The sequence below is a fragment of the Augochlora pura genome, chromosome 3 (assembly GCF_028453695.1).
Source record: "Augochlora pura isolate Apur16 chromosome 3, APUR_v2.2.1, whole genome shotgun sequence".
NCBI classification, from domain to species: Eukaryota; Metazoa; Arthropoda; class Insecta; order Hymenoptera; family Halictidae; genus Augochlora; species Augochlora pura.
In genome coordinates this window covers 9976737-9993663 of record NC_135774.1, presented here as the reverse complement: position 1 = coordinate 9993663, position 16927 = coordinate 9976737, and the positions used below count along the sequence as shown (strand labels likewise).

Below are 16927 nucleotides of genomic sequence, written 5' to 3'. Positions count from 1 at the left end.
AGCCTTAGATATTATTTTCTAGCAAACAATATTTGCATAATATCACGAAAAGATGACAAAAACGTGTGTAAAATGTCGGTTTAATTTATCAATTGTTTCCTTGATGAAAAATGATGAAAAGTCGATATGTTTTGTGATGGAAAAGACAATACTACATTTAATACTTTGACTGCTGTCCAAATTATTTTGCTTAGATTTAAAAATTAAATATTTATGCTTATTTGTTATTAGATTTTATGCAGTTATGGAAAATATAAAATGATGAAATTTCAAATAGTGAAAAGATGAAAACTTTTCATATGGCTTCCATTTCTTGCAATTGGTACAATTTTACTTATATGCGGTCATTTAAGTATTAACTGGAAATCTGAAATAATTTTTCTAGCTTCTAGTATTTCCATTTTATCTAACAAAGTTTATTCTATGCATATGAAATTGAGTCTCGTGGTTCATATAACAGTTTCAAGAATTTTTTCAATCTAAGCTTCGACGATATCTATAAAAATGATTTTAGAACGCGTTGCAATTTTAATGGCGCCGCAAAGTTGCCACTCCAATGCAAAGGCTTAATATCGACGTAAGCAGTGGTCGATTAACCGACTAAAATAAAATGCTACTTTAACTGAAATTAAAAGATCTAAAACTGACAGCTCGGCCAGATTGAAATTGTCACCTCGAAAATCCGATGATTTCCCATTTAGGTTTCACGATGTACACCACCTGTGTGATCTGGCTGGCGTTCGTGCCACTGTATTTCGGCACCGGCAGCAACGTGGCACTCCGGATCACCTCGATGTCAGTGACTATCAGCCTGTCCGCGTCCGTGACTATAGCGTGTTTGTTCAGTCCGAAGGTAATTCGTCGCGATTCATTCGGCGAGGTGCGTAGCTCGCCGTGAAACGATCCCAGCTTTTTCTTTTTTGCTCGGACAGTTGTACATCATCCTGATCCGGCCCGAGAGGAACGTTCGTCAAAGCATGATGCCGGCGAGATACAGCACGACCAAAAGCTCCGCGGTGACGGCGACCAATGCCTCGAGCATGATAGCGCCCGTCACGTTGACGGCTGCCACGTGCGATCAGAACAAGGCTGTCAAGAAGCACATTATCAGCACCATTGATTGCTGGACGCAGAGCGAATGTGAGTGACTATCAGCACGGGCATTTCGTACGACACGACTGTACCGTTGTTTCCATGGTTTTTTCATTGTTCTTCAAAAATTTTCTTTCCTTTGTTTCTCATTTCTTTGACGCTTTCTTATCTTTTGCGTTTTCATGGACTTTAGCAGGTTCCCTCAGTTTTTAAGAGTTTTATCTGAATTTTTTTAATTTGCGGTCTGTTATCCATGGTTTGGCCATCTTTATATGTATATGGTAATTGTGTCTTTATTAAAGATAGGTTGTTTGCACTTGATAGATTGAATTCGTTCATAATTTTTTCGATTATGATGCAGAGTTGGACATTATTCGAATTTTTCCGAATTTATCCAAAATAATTCTTCACTAAAATGAACTAAACTAAAATAAATTGTTCTAAGAAGGATTTAAGGACTTTAAAGAGTTCGACGGTTTTACAGAATTTGATGAGTTATAAACGTTGTATACAGAAGATCTGAAAAAGAGTTCCCAGAAAATCTTGATTTCGCTATTGTCTCTCGCAAACAATGCAGCCAGTTTTTCACGTGGATGGAAAAGGTGGTATAATAAATATGCGTAATAAATACACAGCATTACTTTACAGAAACGTGACAAAAGCGATCTACATATTCGTTGTTCAACGTCGCAAAATCCAAACATAAAAGAACGCCGCGCCGTTGTCCATTGTCTTAGCGAAAATCATTATACGAAAGACTATACCGCGATCGCGGACGACCCCAGGCTACCACCTCGGTATTAAAGGCTATTTCAAGTTCCCTGATTTTATTAAAAAGTCGCCGAGAAAAAAGGATTACGCTTTAATATCCGCTAAACCGGCCGAGCCCGTAAACATCCTGGCCGCTCTAATTATATTTCCCGGTATTAAAGCTTCGAAAATCCGGGTAATTCGGCCGGCGAATAAAATAATAGGAAAACAGTATAATCCCGGGCGGACGGCCGCGCGAGTTTCCTCGTCGAAAGCAACGGGACGCGGGAAATCACGGCGGTTTTCGCGGCGGAGCCGGTTAAAATATTTCCGCGGCCGACTTTGCGGTTCTTCGACAAAATAAAATCCACGTTTATGTACAATAAAGAGCGCACGCGCGCGCGTCGCCGGTAAAACGCGACTAACGAGCTCCACGAAGAAAACGCGGCCGGCTCTCTTAGTCCCGCGCTTTTCCCGGCCGTTTTTCCAGCCAACCTGTTCCGCGCGCGCGCCCCTCTTTATGCAGCTTGCAACCGAAGTTTTTAATTAAGCGGTTCGACAAAAAAGGACCGACTTTTCCACAGCTGATACACACTGACACATACACGCGCGGATACGAGATCGCTCACGGCGGAACATCTGCGTGAAACAGCTTCCTCCGGTGCTGATGCTGCGGGAGAGCTTTTGTGCAACAACAGTAGGTGTGCGAATTAATTCGCACCCCCACTACCTTGATTTCGGCATTGTAACGTTGTTGTGGAGACAAGTGATTCGTTTATTCAGTTGACGGAAAATCAAGACGGAATTTGGAGTAATTCACCTAAATGATATCAAATATACGTTATTAATATTGTCAATCAATTTTATCGTTTTGGTAATTAAATTATGTTAAAATTGTGTCAAACTTCTTACCAAGAATTCTACATCGTTCTTTAACGATCACATTAATCATCGTTTAAAGGACAAACCGCGTGTCATTTCTCCGAGTAACCACTTTCATCCCCCCTTAAAAAGAAGCTACGCTCGTTTGTTTAACAACGTGAAAAATTGCTGGCCAGCATAATCAACTCGAGGTTGCAATCTTGCAGAGCAGAGACGATTGTTGGCTTTCGATTACGCGAACATTTTTGCCCGCAGATTACGAGCTGGAGGTAAAGGACCAGAAGAATGGGAAACCGACGCCGACGGTGGTCTCGCGATTAACGCAGACCTCGAGCAACGATCTCGAGCAAAGCGGCAACTTGGTCGGCAAGGACCCGAAGGAGAATCCGACAACGACGGGCAAGGAGAACGCGAGCACAACGAAGCAGTTAAACAATAACGCGAGGATAGGCAACGGGCCGGTGAACCAAGCCGACGTCTCGTTATAGCAGCAACCCACCCCGGAGTCCGCCATTTTGACCGTGAACCTGAAACCAATCTCGAAGAAGCCCGTAGTTGTTTAAAACCGTACGTTTTTTGTAAATACGACTGAACACTGTGTACATCGAGACGGCGAATACGACGACAGGATCGAACGGGTGTTTTCGATTCCTCCGCGAAGCAACCCGGCGCGTTGTTTCGACATTACCGGAAGTGTGCGAATTATTAGACTCAGAGTCACGCGAATTTATTCGAGAACGGTTCTTGGGTAGTTACGGCCTGCTTGTGATATTATTTGCTACGATGCGATTGGTTCAAACTCGAGCACGGTTGCAGGAATTCACCTAACGCAGGAGTTCGAATTTACAAATTTTTGTGGAATTCACGAATTTCAAAAAGGACTAGAAAACGTGCGCGTTTCCTAAAAATAACAGTATTTTCCTTGCGATTCTAACATATTCTGAATTCAACAGAATTACTTTTACGAGTGAGAATTTTCATAAAAATAGATTTTGCAAACATTGATAAAAAAAAACGTGCGCAACGCTACACATTTTTTAATGAAATCTCCTGTGTCCTGTGCTAGGGAAAATCCTGCCTACCGTGTACATATATTTATGGTGTTCAAATGCAATAAACATTTTTGAAAATTGTAATTGATAACAATCGAGATACGTGGAAAGGAAACAAACGCTCAAACGCACGATGTTAACATATAGCTCGTCAAGACACTTTTCTTACGCGAACGAAGGACAGTAGTTACTGATCTGCGAACCAAAGTCCAGATTACGTTGCTCGATACACGTGTGCTTACTTCGTGAAGCACCGGCGAAGGAATTGTATTCAGTCTAATGATTTGCACGCCTCTAGCGTTACCGTGTGTCATGTGTATTATAAAAAAGTATTAGTTACATTAATTAAGGTGAAATTACAACGCGAATCTTCGTACTTCCTGTATTCAGTAGCCTGCAGGTGTTCATGCGAATTGAGAGTGTTCCAAGCCAGTTTACATGATCATTGACCGAGTTCATTTTCTCTCCTGAGAGAATTACCGAGCTATTCGAATCTTATTTTTAACATATCATTGTATATTACAATCACGGAGAAAGAAAACAGCAAACTGAAAGCCAGATTGTCGCTATGCTAGTCAAACGCAAGATCGCTGTAGAAAATGCTGCTACAGTATCTGAAATTGAATACACCTGGTTCTCTGTTCTTAAAAATGTATTAGTTTTTTTCTGACACGAGTAATTGATTTCCGCGCGGTTATTTAATGTCACACGCGTGAATTATTTTTAAATCATTTGTATCAGATTTTTTACCATTACAAAAGAATCGCCAGTGTGATTTCCAATTTTTGTCTGCATCCGGATAAATTACGAAAAATGTCGTCGTTCACGCGTGTTATTGTTACACGGTTCGCGTCGTATTTTGCGCCATCTTAAAAGAGATCCAGGTGAATCGTCCACATTCATTTTAAACGAAACAACTACAAATGTCCTTGCTATCGTCGTTGAAGCAGATTCTTTTGCCATTTAGCCGAACAACCAAATTGCCGATCCTACTAGGGAAGTTCGCGCGGCTAATCCCGTTCGAAATCAATAAACGCACGTGACCATAATGGCGCAAAGTATCGGAAGACACGCACCGTTCGCCAACGATGACGCCTAAACCATCGACTTTAATTAATTATTAACTCGCATGTTAAGAACTGCTCTGGTTTCCTCTGTGATCATAGCATAATACGTGGGTTTAATCACGTGGATTGCGTATAAATCCTCTTTTGTACATACACCGCGGCCAGTTTTCACGGTGCACGTTAACGCGACACGCTAATTCATAGACGACACGTGACGAATTGTAAATATAATAGTCGGGAACGGTTGTGCCGTGCAGACGAACGGGGGGGACGAAATCGTACAGTAACGCTGAAAGTTTAGCCAGATCGTTGCCAAATGCGAATAATTGCGCCGAATGACGACGGAAACAAACGAAAGAATCAAAATCAGGCGATTCACCGATATCTGTAATTTTTGTAAAAAAGAGAGAAAGACGAAAACCGAAAAAGAGAAGAGCGCGAGAAACGGATAGTCCTATTTAAAAAAATTTTCTTTCCTGTACATAATGAACTATTCTCTGTAAATATATAATACGATATCTTTAGGACGTAAGGCCCTTCAAGAGGAAAGTTAAAACACTCACACACATACACACACACATACATACGTACGCGATGCTGATGAAGCTCGTTTTTAAACGATTTCGAGGTGTGACTACACGATCGTAGAAGACTATTTAGGGAATCTTTTTCCTTCATTTTGACTCCTCTCTGCAGACTATAGGAATTGCTAAACGTAGACACTTTAAATGAGGCACGACGTACGCTCGTTGCGAATGTTTTCTCCTCGTAAACTATAATCGCTCTAATTTTAATAGTTGAAATTTGTATGAAACGAAATTCGGCGAAACGACGACATTGTACCCGTAGCGTCTGTTGTACATATAAGTGTCCGAACAACTGTAAATTCTTACGTAGAGTCGTTATTATAAGCACAAATGATACACATATCCCATTCTATCCTACGCGTAGACACTGCGATGTTTCATTTGTAGCGATAGCCACTCGAAAATGTTCAATATCGTCGAAATAATTTATCCATAGCCAACATGTAGCGCCGTTGCAACTACGCAGGATGATTCTGAAGCGACGTTGCACAATATTTATACGTATTCGAAATAGCAAAAGAAATTCTTGTAAAAGATTTTATCAGTGACATTATTTAAGTATTTGTTAATAACCCCCACGATTTTTAATCTAATGTCTTACAAAAATCTATGGTATTGCCTCAAGCATAGAGAAACACAAATATGAAATATTGTCCAAATAAGTCCAATCATTCGCTTAAAATTAATTTCTAAATACAGACCTAACTCATCTAACGAGAACAATATCAATTACCTGGAATCATCCTGCGTACCAACGAGTAGAAATTTTTGATTTTGTCGAAGGATATATAGAGATCCTGCCAGACTTTGGGTACAATGAGCCCAGTATCCATTGTTTGGCGTTTCAAAGATTGATTTTTTCATTAACCCTCTTAGTACCGACGAAAAGAGTCTGTATCTGAGCGAAATGTTTAAAACTCGTTTGACGAAGTTTGATAAAGTTTCAGAAAGAAATTGCAAGAATTTCGAAATGCCTGATAAATGACAAATTCAAAAAGGTAGAAGAAATAAGAAATGAAATTGTTGTTTAATAAAAATATTAAGAAAGCTATCTTTCCAACAATAGCCAACAACGATGTATCGTTGTTCAGTACTAAGAGGGTTAAACTTTTAATTGGCACTTCGAACGACTAAATGTAAAGCTTAGATATTAAGCGTTTAGAGATCGACGACCGTTAATTTGATTTTTTTTTTCGCGGCGATGGAAGCGAGCTGTCAGAACAACGGAAATCTAAGCAACTGTTTTCAAACGATAATTCTTTAAGTCCGGGTTGTTGTAAATACTATTTAAGGGTACGATTGTACATATTATCCGCGTAATATAAAGCGAGACACGAAATGAAAAAACAAAGAAGTTAGTTCATACGGAACCAATATAGACGTAACGTTCGACGAAGTGTTAAGACGGCGGAAGGAGCAACCAGCGCGCCGATAAATTATTTAATTGAATCAAATGATGCAATGCAATGACAATGTCAAGAACTTTATGAGAAATAACAAACACGTTCAAAACTGTTACGGTCTAAGCATATTTTAAATACGTACCAGCGCTAAGGTAGGAACACGAGTATAAGTGGATATTATGATGTATTCATTAAAGGGGACAACAATGAATGAACAAAAAAAAATCAGTAAAAATAAAATCTATTGTAAAAGTCAACGAGTCTGTGCTGTTATTGGTCCCCCTAATTCCTATAACCGAGACATAGTATATTTTACTTGAACAATCTCAATTCCCTAAGAAATAAAATTCTAAAATAAAAATTTCTTTGTCCTAAATAAATCAAGAATGATTATTTTTATTAATATCTTCTAGACTTCAAGGTACGCTGTACTTGAAGTCGAGTCCTCTCTAATTCCTACATTCAAGACACTCTATACATATATTGCTTGAACATCTTAACAAATAAAGAGCGCTGTCAGGATCCAAATAAACTGAAAAATCTCATGAAATTTTATTAAACATTCTGCTATACATAAGCTACAAATGTATAAATCTGTCGGTTAAATATTACATACCAAACGGAAACTTCGTAGTTTACACACTATTTTCACTTTTACAAACTAAAACACAATAAAATACAAAGTTTAGTAAAATATATAATAGATGTTACTGTATGTTTTAGTAGTCTAATTGGACCTCCAATACGTTCTGATTTGATTTTTACTTTCTTAATGAAGAATGTGACCATCCTCGATTAATTTATAAATGTTCTTTTCAAGAGTAAATTGTTTAATGACTAAAGAATAAACTAATAGGATAAATATTATTATCATTACTATTATTAATTTACACAGTATTCCCTCTTTATTCAATTCTGCCTAAACGCGAATCTCGACAGAGAGAATATTGTAAATGTTATGATCCTTCGTTGTTAGAACGTATTGCAGTGATTACAATCATCTGGACTTGTTAGTGAACAGTTTAATTAGTCAGTCTGATACCTCGGTGGTTCGAGTAGAAAAGATGAAAGACAGGTACCCTGCTGTAGATCGTTTATAATCATGCGCAACGAGGTGCATCTTGTACATTGTACAATAAGCGTGAGACATATTTCAGGATGCATTTTATTTTCTAAAAAGTCAAAACATTACAGAGGGAGAAGGATACGCCGCTCATCAGTACCAGACAGAGAAACAGAGACAGAACGAGGCGACCACAAGTTGCTGATTTGCCACAATGTTTCACCTGAACCGGTGAGCTTCTCATTTCGATTCATCGTTCATTTCATGGTGCCTTACCGGGTTAGTGGATCCTGAAAATCCCGATTAGGCGATGTCATTTGTGATTTGCGTGACGGGCAAATATTCATAGAACAGAGGAGACACGAGGTTGATGAACTAACTACCTGGACAACAAAAATCGTTTCAATACGTCTGCAACAATTTGCTACGCTAAACAGATTCGTCTTACTTTTCTGTTCTACTATAATTATTTCTGCTATGGTCAAATTCTTTGTTCCAATAAAACTCTATATGCAACGACTATTCCAAGTAATGGGATAGTAATGACTATTTAGTTATAATCACAGTGGCACTTGCTTATTAATCCTGCATTGCTCAAGTAAAATCCAACACATCCCATTTTCTACATCTCAAAACATTTTCATTTTGCGAACTGAGTGACTCGTGCAATAATAATTTAAAGATTTAGGGATGTAATCTAAATAAAAATTAATTAGAAAGCTCTGTTAGAGTTCGATAACGACCCTCGTGACTACAGAAGAGTCAAAAAATACTAACAACCGAATACAAATATCGAATATACGGTATTTTAAAGCGATAAGTTTCAAAGCACCGAGACTAGAAAATCATTGATAACCACAAATTTTCATTAATTTATAGCAACAATGGTTCTGGCTTACACAAACAAGGAGAGGCGTTCGAGGATGCGGTAGAATAGAAAAAGCCTCGCTAAAATAAATGATTTGTTTATTCCATTAGCAGTTACAACGCTTTCAAAATCGTCTTAACATTCTTCATTCGCTAAGCAACGATATTGTTACGCTCTCCTAAGCATAGAACCTTCCTTCCCTTTCTTTTTCCATTAATCCTTCACCTCGTCGGTTCAACTAGCCACATTTTCCTCTCTCTTTCTCTCTCTCTCTCTCTCTCTCTCTCTCCCTTCCGCAACTAAATATATACTTTTTCTTTTAGGAAAAGAGAATGGAAGACTGAACGGTTCGATGCAAACGGTGAAGAAAAGATCGAAATCCATTTAAACGACAGTATGTGCGATTTAGAGAATATATACAGGGTGTATCAAGCCACCAGGTCGTTCAAAATGTGTAAAAATATGTTTAATTGTAGAAGAAAATCTTTGAAGAAAATGATTGATTACAATACTCGAACGTTCTTGCATTCGCACTGCAATTTATATTATTTTTCAGTTAACAGTGAACAGTGACAAGGAGATCTAAGATAACATGATTTTGAAATGGGTATACTGTTCACCAAAGCTTTCTTCCATAGAGATTTTATTCTACCAATTAAAAATGTGTAGAAAAAAATAGGTTTAGACCAAGTAAATTGCAACACCCTGTATATCTTGTCATCATTGAACAATGACAAACGATACAGTCAACTACTTCTCGATCCGACTATAAAAATCGTCGAACCCTGCACCTCTGATAACGCAAAGTATAAAATCTTTGGTCTGACTATTAACTTTCGTACAATGTTACAAAAATTCAAAAGCTTATTCGTAGAAATGTCTATGTCCCGTGACAAAACCGTTTTATTATCTTTTTATTACAGAGCTAATTGCGAGCCGCTAACAATCAATTTCGATAAACGATCGACATCGACTTACACTCGAAGAAAAATACTGAAAGTATTACGATCTAACGATGCCGTTTCGAAATCAAATAAAATTCAGTTTTGCGGACTCTGTACTTCGTAGAAACCTAATCTATCCTGACATCTCCATGCCCCGAAGATTAATGAGAAATTTCTATTCCTATACATATTTGAATAACGACTCATTCATCTTTCAGCTACTTCCTAACAATGGAACAGACTATTCTATAAAGAAAGGTAAAAAAAGAGAATAAAGATTTTTTATGAGACTCTTCGCTTGAATTTTACAGTTGGTCTATTAAGGAGAAATGTTCCTACTAAAAAATAGCACTTGAAGAACGAGATCTCCGATAAAAAATTTTATTCTACATTTCTCTCCCATTTCTCCATTTAGAATCAATATTTATCACCAGCTTACACTATATCACCACCTCTTCATTTATTTTTAACACAAACGACATTGTATAAGAAAATCTGTAGATTCAATGCAACAAGAATATTAAACAAAAACAACAGTGATAAATAATTCTGCAGTTGCTCAACTGTGTATACAAAATTACGTTTCTTTCAAAATGAAAACATTTCCCTTGGTTAGCAGTGGTACTCTTCAATTATGTTAACCATTATACATTGTGGATTACATTATTTTAGGACTGCAAGGATTTTAAATATCAATGAATGGAAATAATGTGAGGCATACTGGGTATCCTGTTGTCAGTAGGATACATTTCACAGGGATAGAAGGTAATTGAATTTATGTCTTCCAGTACTTACCACTGCTTTTCATACCTTTGATCTTTATTTGCTTCTTCTTTAGATCTGGAGGAATTGATAATGCTTCTCTACTAGATTCACTTCCTCCAGCCCCAGAACTACCTCCAGGCATATCAGCCTCCTGCACTCCACCTCCAACAATTTGAACTACCAATGACTTCTTAATATTGGCAATCTGGAGAAAAATTAAAGCTCTATGAAAGAAATGCTACCACATTCTTTGATACTTATCTACGAAGTACTTACATCCCTTTGTATTCTTTCTTTGTGATTAGTGGCTTTCTGCTTCTCATGATTAGCTCTAACAACTTGGTCTTCAATACATGTTAGCACCATGTCACAAGCTTCACCCCAAGCAGCACACGTTTCAGCCACCACTCTGCTATCGGCTGCTCTAACATCTCTTCCCAATCCTGCATAATCTACTTCTAACTGTGAATTCTTTTGGTCTAGCTTGCCATGTATAATGTCAGCATAAATGGCCTCAATTATTAAATCCTCTAAGTCCCTAACATTCTTTATATCTAGCTCGTCGAGGAGCACAGAGTATGGTATACATCTAGATTTTGTGGCTAGTGTTACAATAGTTAAATGCTGCAGCTTCTTTTTCTGTGTGGGTGTTAGCTCCAAAACCTTATCTTTGTTCTCTAAATATTTTCTATAGGTACCATATGCAAATAAGTTCAAAGTATTCCAGTATTGAACGTATGGCCCACTCTCTAGCTCTTTAATATTGGGCATATCTAACAACTCTCCAAATACATGAACACCTGGTGTTTCTACGGCTTGTTTTATTAGTTCTGCGGCAGCTGTCCCTTTGACAGTTTTCGCAAGCAGTACAAACTGCTCCAAGGGGTTGTTAGCAGATTTTTCAGTGGTGGTACTGCCAGTCATCTTGCTCCTATTGAATATTTACAAGATAATAAACATGGTACTTCGATATTATATATGAAGCTATTAAGTGGATTATATTGATATTATAATTATGGAGTGGATATTAAGTGAACCCTTCTTTTTAAATGACTATAGATAAATAGGTTAGAACATTGACAAGATAAAATACAAAAATGAATAACAATATAGCAACTAATGCATAAGGAATGCGATTTATCGCAAAAATTGATTATTATACAATTACCACATACTCGGTTTGATGTTTATAAATAGAAAATAACTTTTTCCACTGAATATGCTTTGAAGTGTATGCAAGTAACTGAATATATACAATGGTGTAAGTCCTACCACGTAAAAGAAATAAAATACTTATTATGGGAACGGTCTATTGTTCCTCATGCAACAAAAAGGAGAATATTGAAAAATCATACTGCGATAACCCCGTTTTAAGGAAACACTCGAAGGCAAGATATATTTTCCTTGAATCGATTAGGGTCTTTGTCAAGTTCTCGTCTGACGTTAAGCGAATGTTGCCGGCACTGGGATACACCATGCGCCAATGTATTCTAGAAACGAAAGTTCAGTGTTTCTCGAAATTTAAATCTAGACGCATGCGTACGCAAGTTTTAGCAGAAATATTTTAGTTTTAATAATACTTCCCTGCGTAGAGTTGCGCTAAATTAAATTGCCTGCACATGTCCGTTTTTTGAAAATAAAGGTAGGGCATGATCTCTCATCTATATCATAATATTGGTATGTTAACTTCCCTGATTTTCTGCCGCATCGCTTTATCTGCTTCCGCCATATTTACCGCATTCAAATATTCGTACAGCGACATTCCATAGTGCGACAAAACGCTGAAACTTACAATTAACATTACAATAATTGTTTCTATTCCTGCACACTTTTCGTGCTCCCTAAGCTGACTCGCACATCTCCACCATTTTATTGCGCATCCAACTCCGCGCAAGTACTGTAGAAAGAGAACGAAATACAATGGAGAGAAACAGGACGATAGCTATCAGATTCAATGTGTGGTTGTGCACATGGATAGAAAACCTAGCTTGCCTTACTTTGCCGTACCTGTCGCTTCGCTCTTGCTGGGCATTCGTTCAACTGGTGTGCCATCTGAGGCATGCATGGTAAAATTCTATTTGTAAAGAAGCTTGAACTTTCAAATAAATTAAATTTATCATAATCCTATGAGGTAACAGATTTTATTTTTCGAAGCTTCTTTAAAGATCGGATCTCGCACTGCGAGCCTCTGATTTCGCGCGAGAACATGCGCGAAAAGAGTGAGATCGCAAGCACGGTAGAGTGAGACAAGCTGCATCGCTCGTCGGTCTGACTTGCCAAATGTATAGTTGTGTTGATTTTACGCTCTCTTGCTTACTCGCTATTTTCTTTCTTTTTCTTTGCTGTGAGGACAGCACTGTGACACCAGTAAATCGCTAACCAATCGAAGCAAAGAAAATTTCTATATTAACCCTTTCTAACAGATCGTGCTGCGGCCTGGAGTTACGCAGTAGTGAGACCTATTACTGTAATTGTGTATCGACGTGTCACCGTTAGTCGTCGGTAATTAACTACCCGGTCCAGAGTTCTTTTAAAAATAGAAAAATTATTTCCGAGCAATTGGTTTTATCACGGTATTCACGTTCCTTTTTCTGAAAATCGTACTACAATACGTACATTTTGATTCATGGAATTGTATGAAATTATGTTTGAAAAAGGATAAGTATCGATCGATACCACAAATTTGACAGTACATTTATGGAAACTCTGACGCTGTGCCTTTTTATTCGGCGTCGATCCGGAAGAGTGCAGCATCGGCTCGATTGTTGCAGAATGAATTTTGTCGTTCAATATCTGAGATATGTGCCGTTGCATTTTGATCAATTTTGATGTGAATTCTTAAACAATATTGTGCAAAGGTATTCCCGTCTATACGACAGTCCGGAAATACCGACCAAATGCGGAACAGTGTCTCAGTGCGATAAATTACGTGCATCACAGCTATATGTTCAACTAGTGCGTTCAAACGGGGTACTAACCTCTCATTTTCCAATTAGAACAATAACAATAAATCTTTTTTCACAGAAAATTGCTTTTCAATGCTGTTAAAATGATACCATAGCGACGTCTAAGCTACCGTTTTTGTTCATAGTTTATAATTATCATTTTAAACGATTTAAACATTTGAAGTCCATATTTTTAGTTAGTTTGCTTTCTTATATGCTTAGATTTTTAGTTCTCGTATAATATGCTAAGAATATATTTAAGCGAGATGCGTTTCTATATTTAAACGTAATTATTTTTGTTTGTCTACATCTTGAGAAATATATAGGTGTTACAGTAATATGGATATCAATGATAATCCATAGGCAGAGATTTAAGCTGTAGGCTTTTAACAAACAATTCAGCTTTAATGCTTGTTACTTACCTTATTGCCAATTTCAGCAGTTAATAAGAGAAACATGAGTTATCACCGTGGAGGAGGTAACAAGCCTAAAGGATTTGGCTTTGCGGGCTTCCAAATGACTGGCACTAAGAGAAGCGGCTCTAATATACCGCCTCCTCCTCCTAACTCGACACTGAGCAAGCAAGGCTATCATACTATGAACTCCATCACAGAGAATGCTTTATCGGCTTGTTGGGGCATGCCAAAGAAACGTAGTAAAACTGAAGAAGAGTGAGTAGTTATGAAAGCGTATCCTACTCAGTAGCTGTTTGTTCCATGTAACAACCAAATAATAAAACTCAGATACTTTGAGGACGACGACGATCCTCCAGCATCCTCATTGGAGTATATCCCAGCCCCGGGATCTCCTACTTACGACTTGATGAAGAAGTCTGCACCTAAAGAGGATAGTGACAGCGAAGAGGATCCATTGGACGCTTTCATGGCCGGTATCGACGCGGAAGTGAAGAGAAATACTTATGAGGCTCAGCTAGCAGAGGACGAGCGCAAGGAGGACAAATCGAAAGGGTTCAGAGCGGATATAGACGGAGAGGACGACGAGGAGAGTTACTACAGGTAAGTACGTTAACGTAGGCCTGGTAGCTACCGAAACGAACGTGCAGGATTTGTCCTAAAAAGGTACATGGAGGAGAATCCGACCGCCGGTCTGCAACAAGAGGAGTCCGATCAGGAGATCGAGTATGATGAGGACGGGAATCCAATTGCACCGCCGAAAAAAAAGGAGATTGATCCTCTACCACCAGTTGATCACAGCGAGATACAATATGAATCGTTTGAGAAAAACTTTTATAATGTTCACGAGGAGATCGCTAACTTAAAGAAGCAACAGGTTGATGACTTGAGAAAGACTCTGGGTATCAAAGTGTCGGGGCCTTCTCCACCGAATCCGGTCACCAGTTTCGGACATTTCGGTTTCGATGACGCGCTGATCAAATCGATCAGGAAAAACGAGTATACCCAACCTACCCCCATTCAAGCCCAAGCTGTCCCTGCCGCACTGAGCGGCAGGGACATTATTGGTATTGCAAAAACGGGTAGCGGTAAAACTGCGGCATTTATTTGGCCCATGTTGGTTCACATTATGGATCAGCGGGAGCTGAAGGCCGGCGACGGGCCTATTGGATTGATTCTCGCTCCGACGAGAGAACTGTCCCAACAGGTATTGGTTGTTCACGAATTCTCCAGGTTTTCTAAAACCGGTCGTTAGAGTTCTGAACTGTTCCTTGCTGCTCATAGATATATCAAGAGGCGAGAAAGTTCGGCAAAGTATACAATATTCAAGTGTGCTGCTGCTACGGAGGTGGCAGCAAGTGGGAGCAGAGCAAAGCGTTAGAAGGAGGTGCGGAAATAGTTGTCGCTACGCCAGGCAGAATGATAGACTTAGTTAAAATGAAGGCAACGAATCTGACCAGAGTCTCATTCCTCGTATTGGACGAAGCCGATCGGATGTTCGACATGGGTTTCGGTAAATATCACTGAGAGGGGAGACCGGTGGATATTCTCTAATCGATTGCCGTTATAGAACCGCAGGTGCGTTCTATATGCAACCACGTTAGGCCCGACAGACAAACGTTGTTGTTCAGCGCGACTTTTAAAAAGAGGGTGGAGAAGCTTGCAAGGGATGTTTTAACGGACCCGGTCAGAATAGTCCAAGGCGATGTCGGCGAAGCGAACGCTGACGTCACTCAGCATGTGATAGTCTTTAATAATAACCCAATCGGCAAGTGGACTTGGTTATTGCAGAACCTGGTAGAATTTCTGAGCGCCGGTAGTCTACTGATCTTTGTAACGAAAAAGGTTTGGACCGATCTCGGAATTGTATTCCAGTAATGTTCGAAAGCATTTTCAAACCTTGGTTTTGCAGTTAAACGCGGAAGAGCTCGCGAACAATCTTAAGTTAAAAGAATTCGATGTTTTACTGCTCCACGGTGACATGGATCAGATCGAGAGGAACAAAGTGATAACAGCTTTCAAGAAGAAAGATGTCAGCACGTTGGTGGCTACCGATGTCGCTGGTGATTATATCATTGCGTTGCAACTCCTAGTTGTTATACCAATGCGGTAAGATGATTTTGTTGTTCGTAGCCCGTGGTTTGGACATTCCACATATCAAAACGGTCGTCAATTACGACGTCGCGCGAGACATAGATACCCACACGCACAGAATAGGTAGAACCGGCCGAGCAGGCGAGAAGGGTACCGCTTACACGCTCGTCACGGAGAAGGACAAAGAGTTCGCTGGACACTTGGTACGAAACTTGGAGGGAGCGAATCAGGAGGTACCAAAGAGTCTGATGGATCTAGCGATGCAGAGCGCTTGGTTCCGGAAGTCTAGGTTCAAGGGCGGTAAAGGAAAAAGCTTGAACGTCGGAGGAGCTGGACTTGGGTTCAGGGGTCGGCCGGACGCGTCTCCGACATCGGTATTTATTTGAAGAGTTGTAGTGTTTCTTCGATTCCAGAGGAGATGTTTCTGATTTGTTCCTGCGATTCCAGAGCGGAGGTTCTTCTTCGCAAGCCACGAAAGATATAAGCGAGGTTGTGAAAAAGTTGGAAAGGCACGGGCCCGGTAGCGATCGTTTATCCGCAATGAAAGCCGCTTTCCGCAGTCAATATAATTCTCAGGTGAGTTCCCGCTTAACCTCGGGAGCAAAGACGGATTATAGGCGGAGATACATGGCCAACGGTCTCTGATTTCAGTTCCGGGCATCGTCGGATCACACGTGGGAACAAACTATAACTCCGCCTTCTGTGATAATGCCTCCACCGCCGCCGGTCCCACCGAAACCAAATACGGAGCAATCGCGGAATCAAGAGAACCAAGCTGCGAACGCGACCGGAGAGAGGAGAAGAGTGAGAAAGAGTCGATGGGAATAATCGGACGCCCGTCAATCCACGATTATTTTGTGTATACTGCTATACTGCGATAATATGCTAAGAATCGACGATACCGAATTGTTTTATATTATATCAAAATTTAATTTTACCAATTCCCGTATTGTCGTGCATCCTTGTCATCTTACCTCTCGCCCTCTTTCCTTACAAAATCTC

At 39.4% G+C, this 16927-nt stretch overlaps 3 protein-coding genes across 9 annotated transcripts in view; 2 read left to right on the top strand and 1 right to left on the bottom strand.

Annotated features, from left to right (window-relative positions):
- The window catches only part of Glurb (metabotropic glutamate receptor B), a 259577-nt gene extending 256268 nt beyond the window's left edge, over positions 1-3309 (top strand). Inside the window, exons 13-15 of the mRNA XM_078176793.1 lie at positions 702-853; positions 933-1140; positions 2980-3309. Of these exons, the coding sequence (XP_078032919.1) occupies positions 702-853; positions 933-1140; positions 2980-3212 (593 nt within the window). The 3' untranslated portion in view covers positions 3213-3309. The remainder of the gene's footprint in view (positions 1-701; positions 854-932; positions 1141-2979) is intronic.
- A 4052-nt stretch (positions 3310-7361) lies between these two features.
- Positions 7362-12099, bottom strand: Csn7 (COP9 signalosome subunit 7). 4 transcript variants are annotated; one of them, XM_078176736.1, is made up of 5 exons: positions 11829-12098; positions 11649-11741; positions 10750-11404; positions 10519-10678; positions 7362-8186 (listed from the first exon to the last, which is right to left on the bottom strand). In XM_078176736.1, the coding sequence occupies exons 1-5, from the start codon at positions 11948-11950 to the stop codon at positions 8137-8139; spliced, it is 1080 nt and encodes a 359-aa protein (XP_078032862.1). In that variant the 5' UTR covers positions 11951-12098; the 3' UTR covers positions 7362-8136. The 4 variants fall into 4 exon arrangements, with proteins under 4 accessions (XP_078032862.1, XP_078032861.1, XP_078032864.1 ...); XM_078176735.1 differs by having other exon boundaries at positions 10504-10678; positions 11829-12095; XM_078176737.1 differs by lacking the exon at positions 7362-8186 and adding an exon at positions 8198-10382 and having other exon boundaries at positions 10504-10678; positions 11829-12099.
- A 1130-nt stretch (positions 12100-13229) lies between these two features.
- On the top strand, positions 13230-16862 carry LOC144468213 (ATP-dependent RNA helicase DDX42). Of its 4 annotated transcripts, none has more exons than XM_078177551.1 (10): positions 13230-13428; positions 13861-14089; positions 14162-14434; positions 14498-15038; positions 15116-15344; positions 15402-15676; positions 15744-15894; positions 15965-16299; positions 16373-16501; positions 16577-16862. In XM_078177551.1, exons 2-10 carry the CDS (start codon positions 13875-13877, stop codon positions 16751-16753), a joined length of 2325 nt encoding a protein of 774 aa, XP_078033677.1. In that variant the 5' UTR covers positions 13230-13428; positions 13861-13874; the 3' UTR covers positions 16754-16862. The 4 variants fall into 4 exon arrangements, with proteins under 4 accessions (XP_078033677.1, XP_078033675.1, XP_078033674.1 ...); XM_078177549.1 differs by having other exon boundaries at positions 13858-14089; XM_078177548.1 differs by having other exon boundaries at positions 13230-13443.
- Positions 16863-16927: the final 65 nt, after the last annotated feature.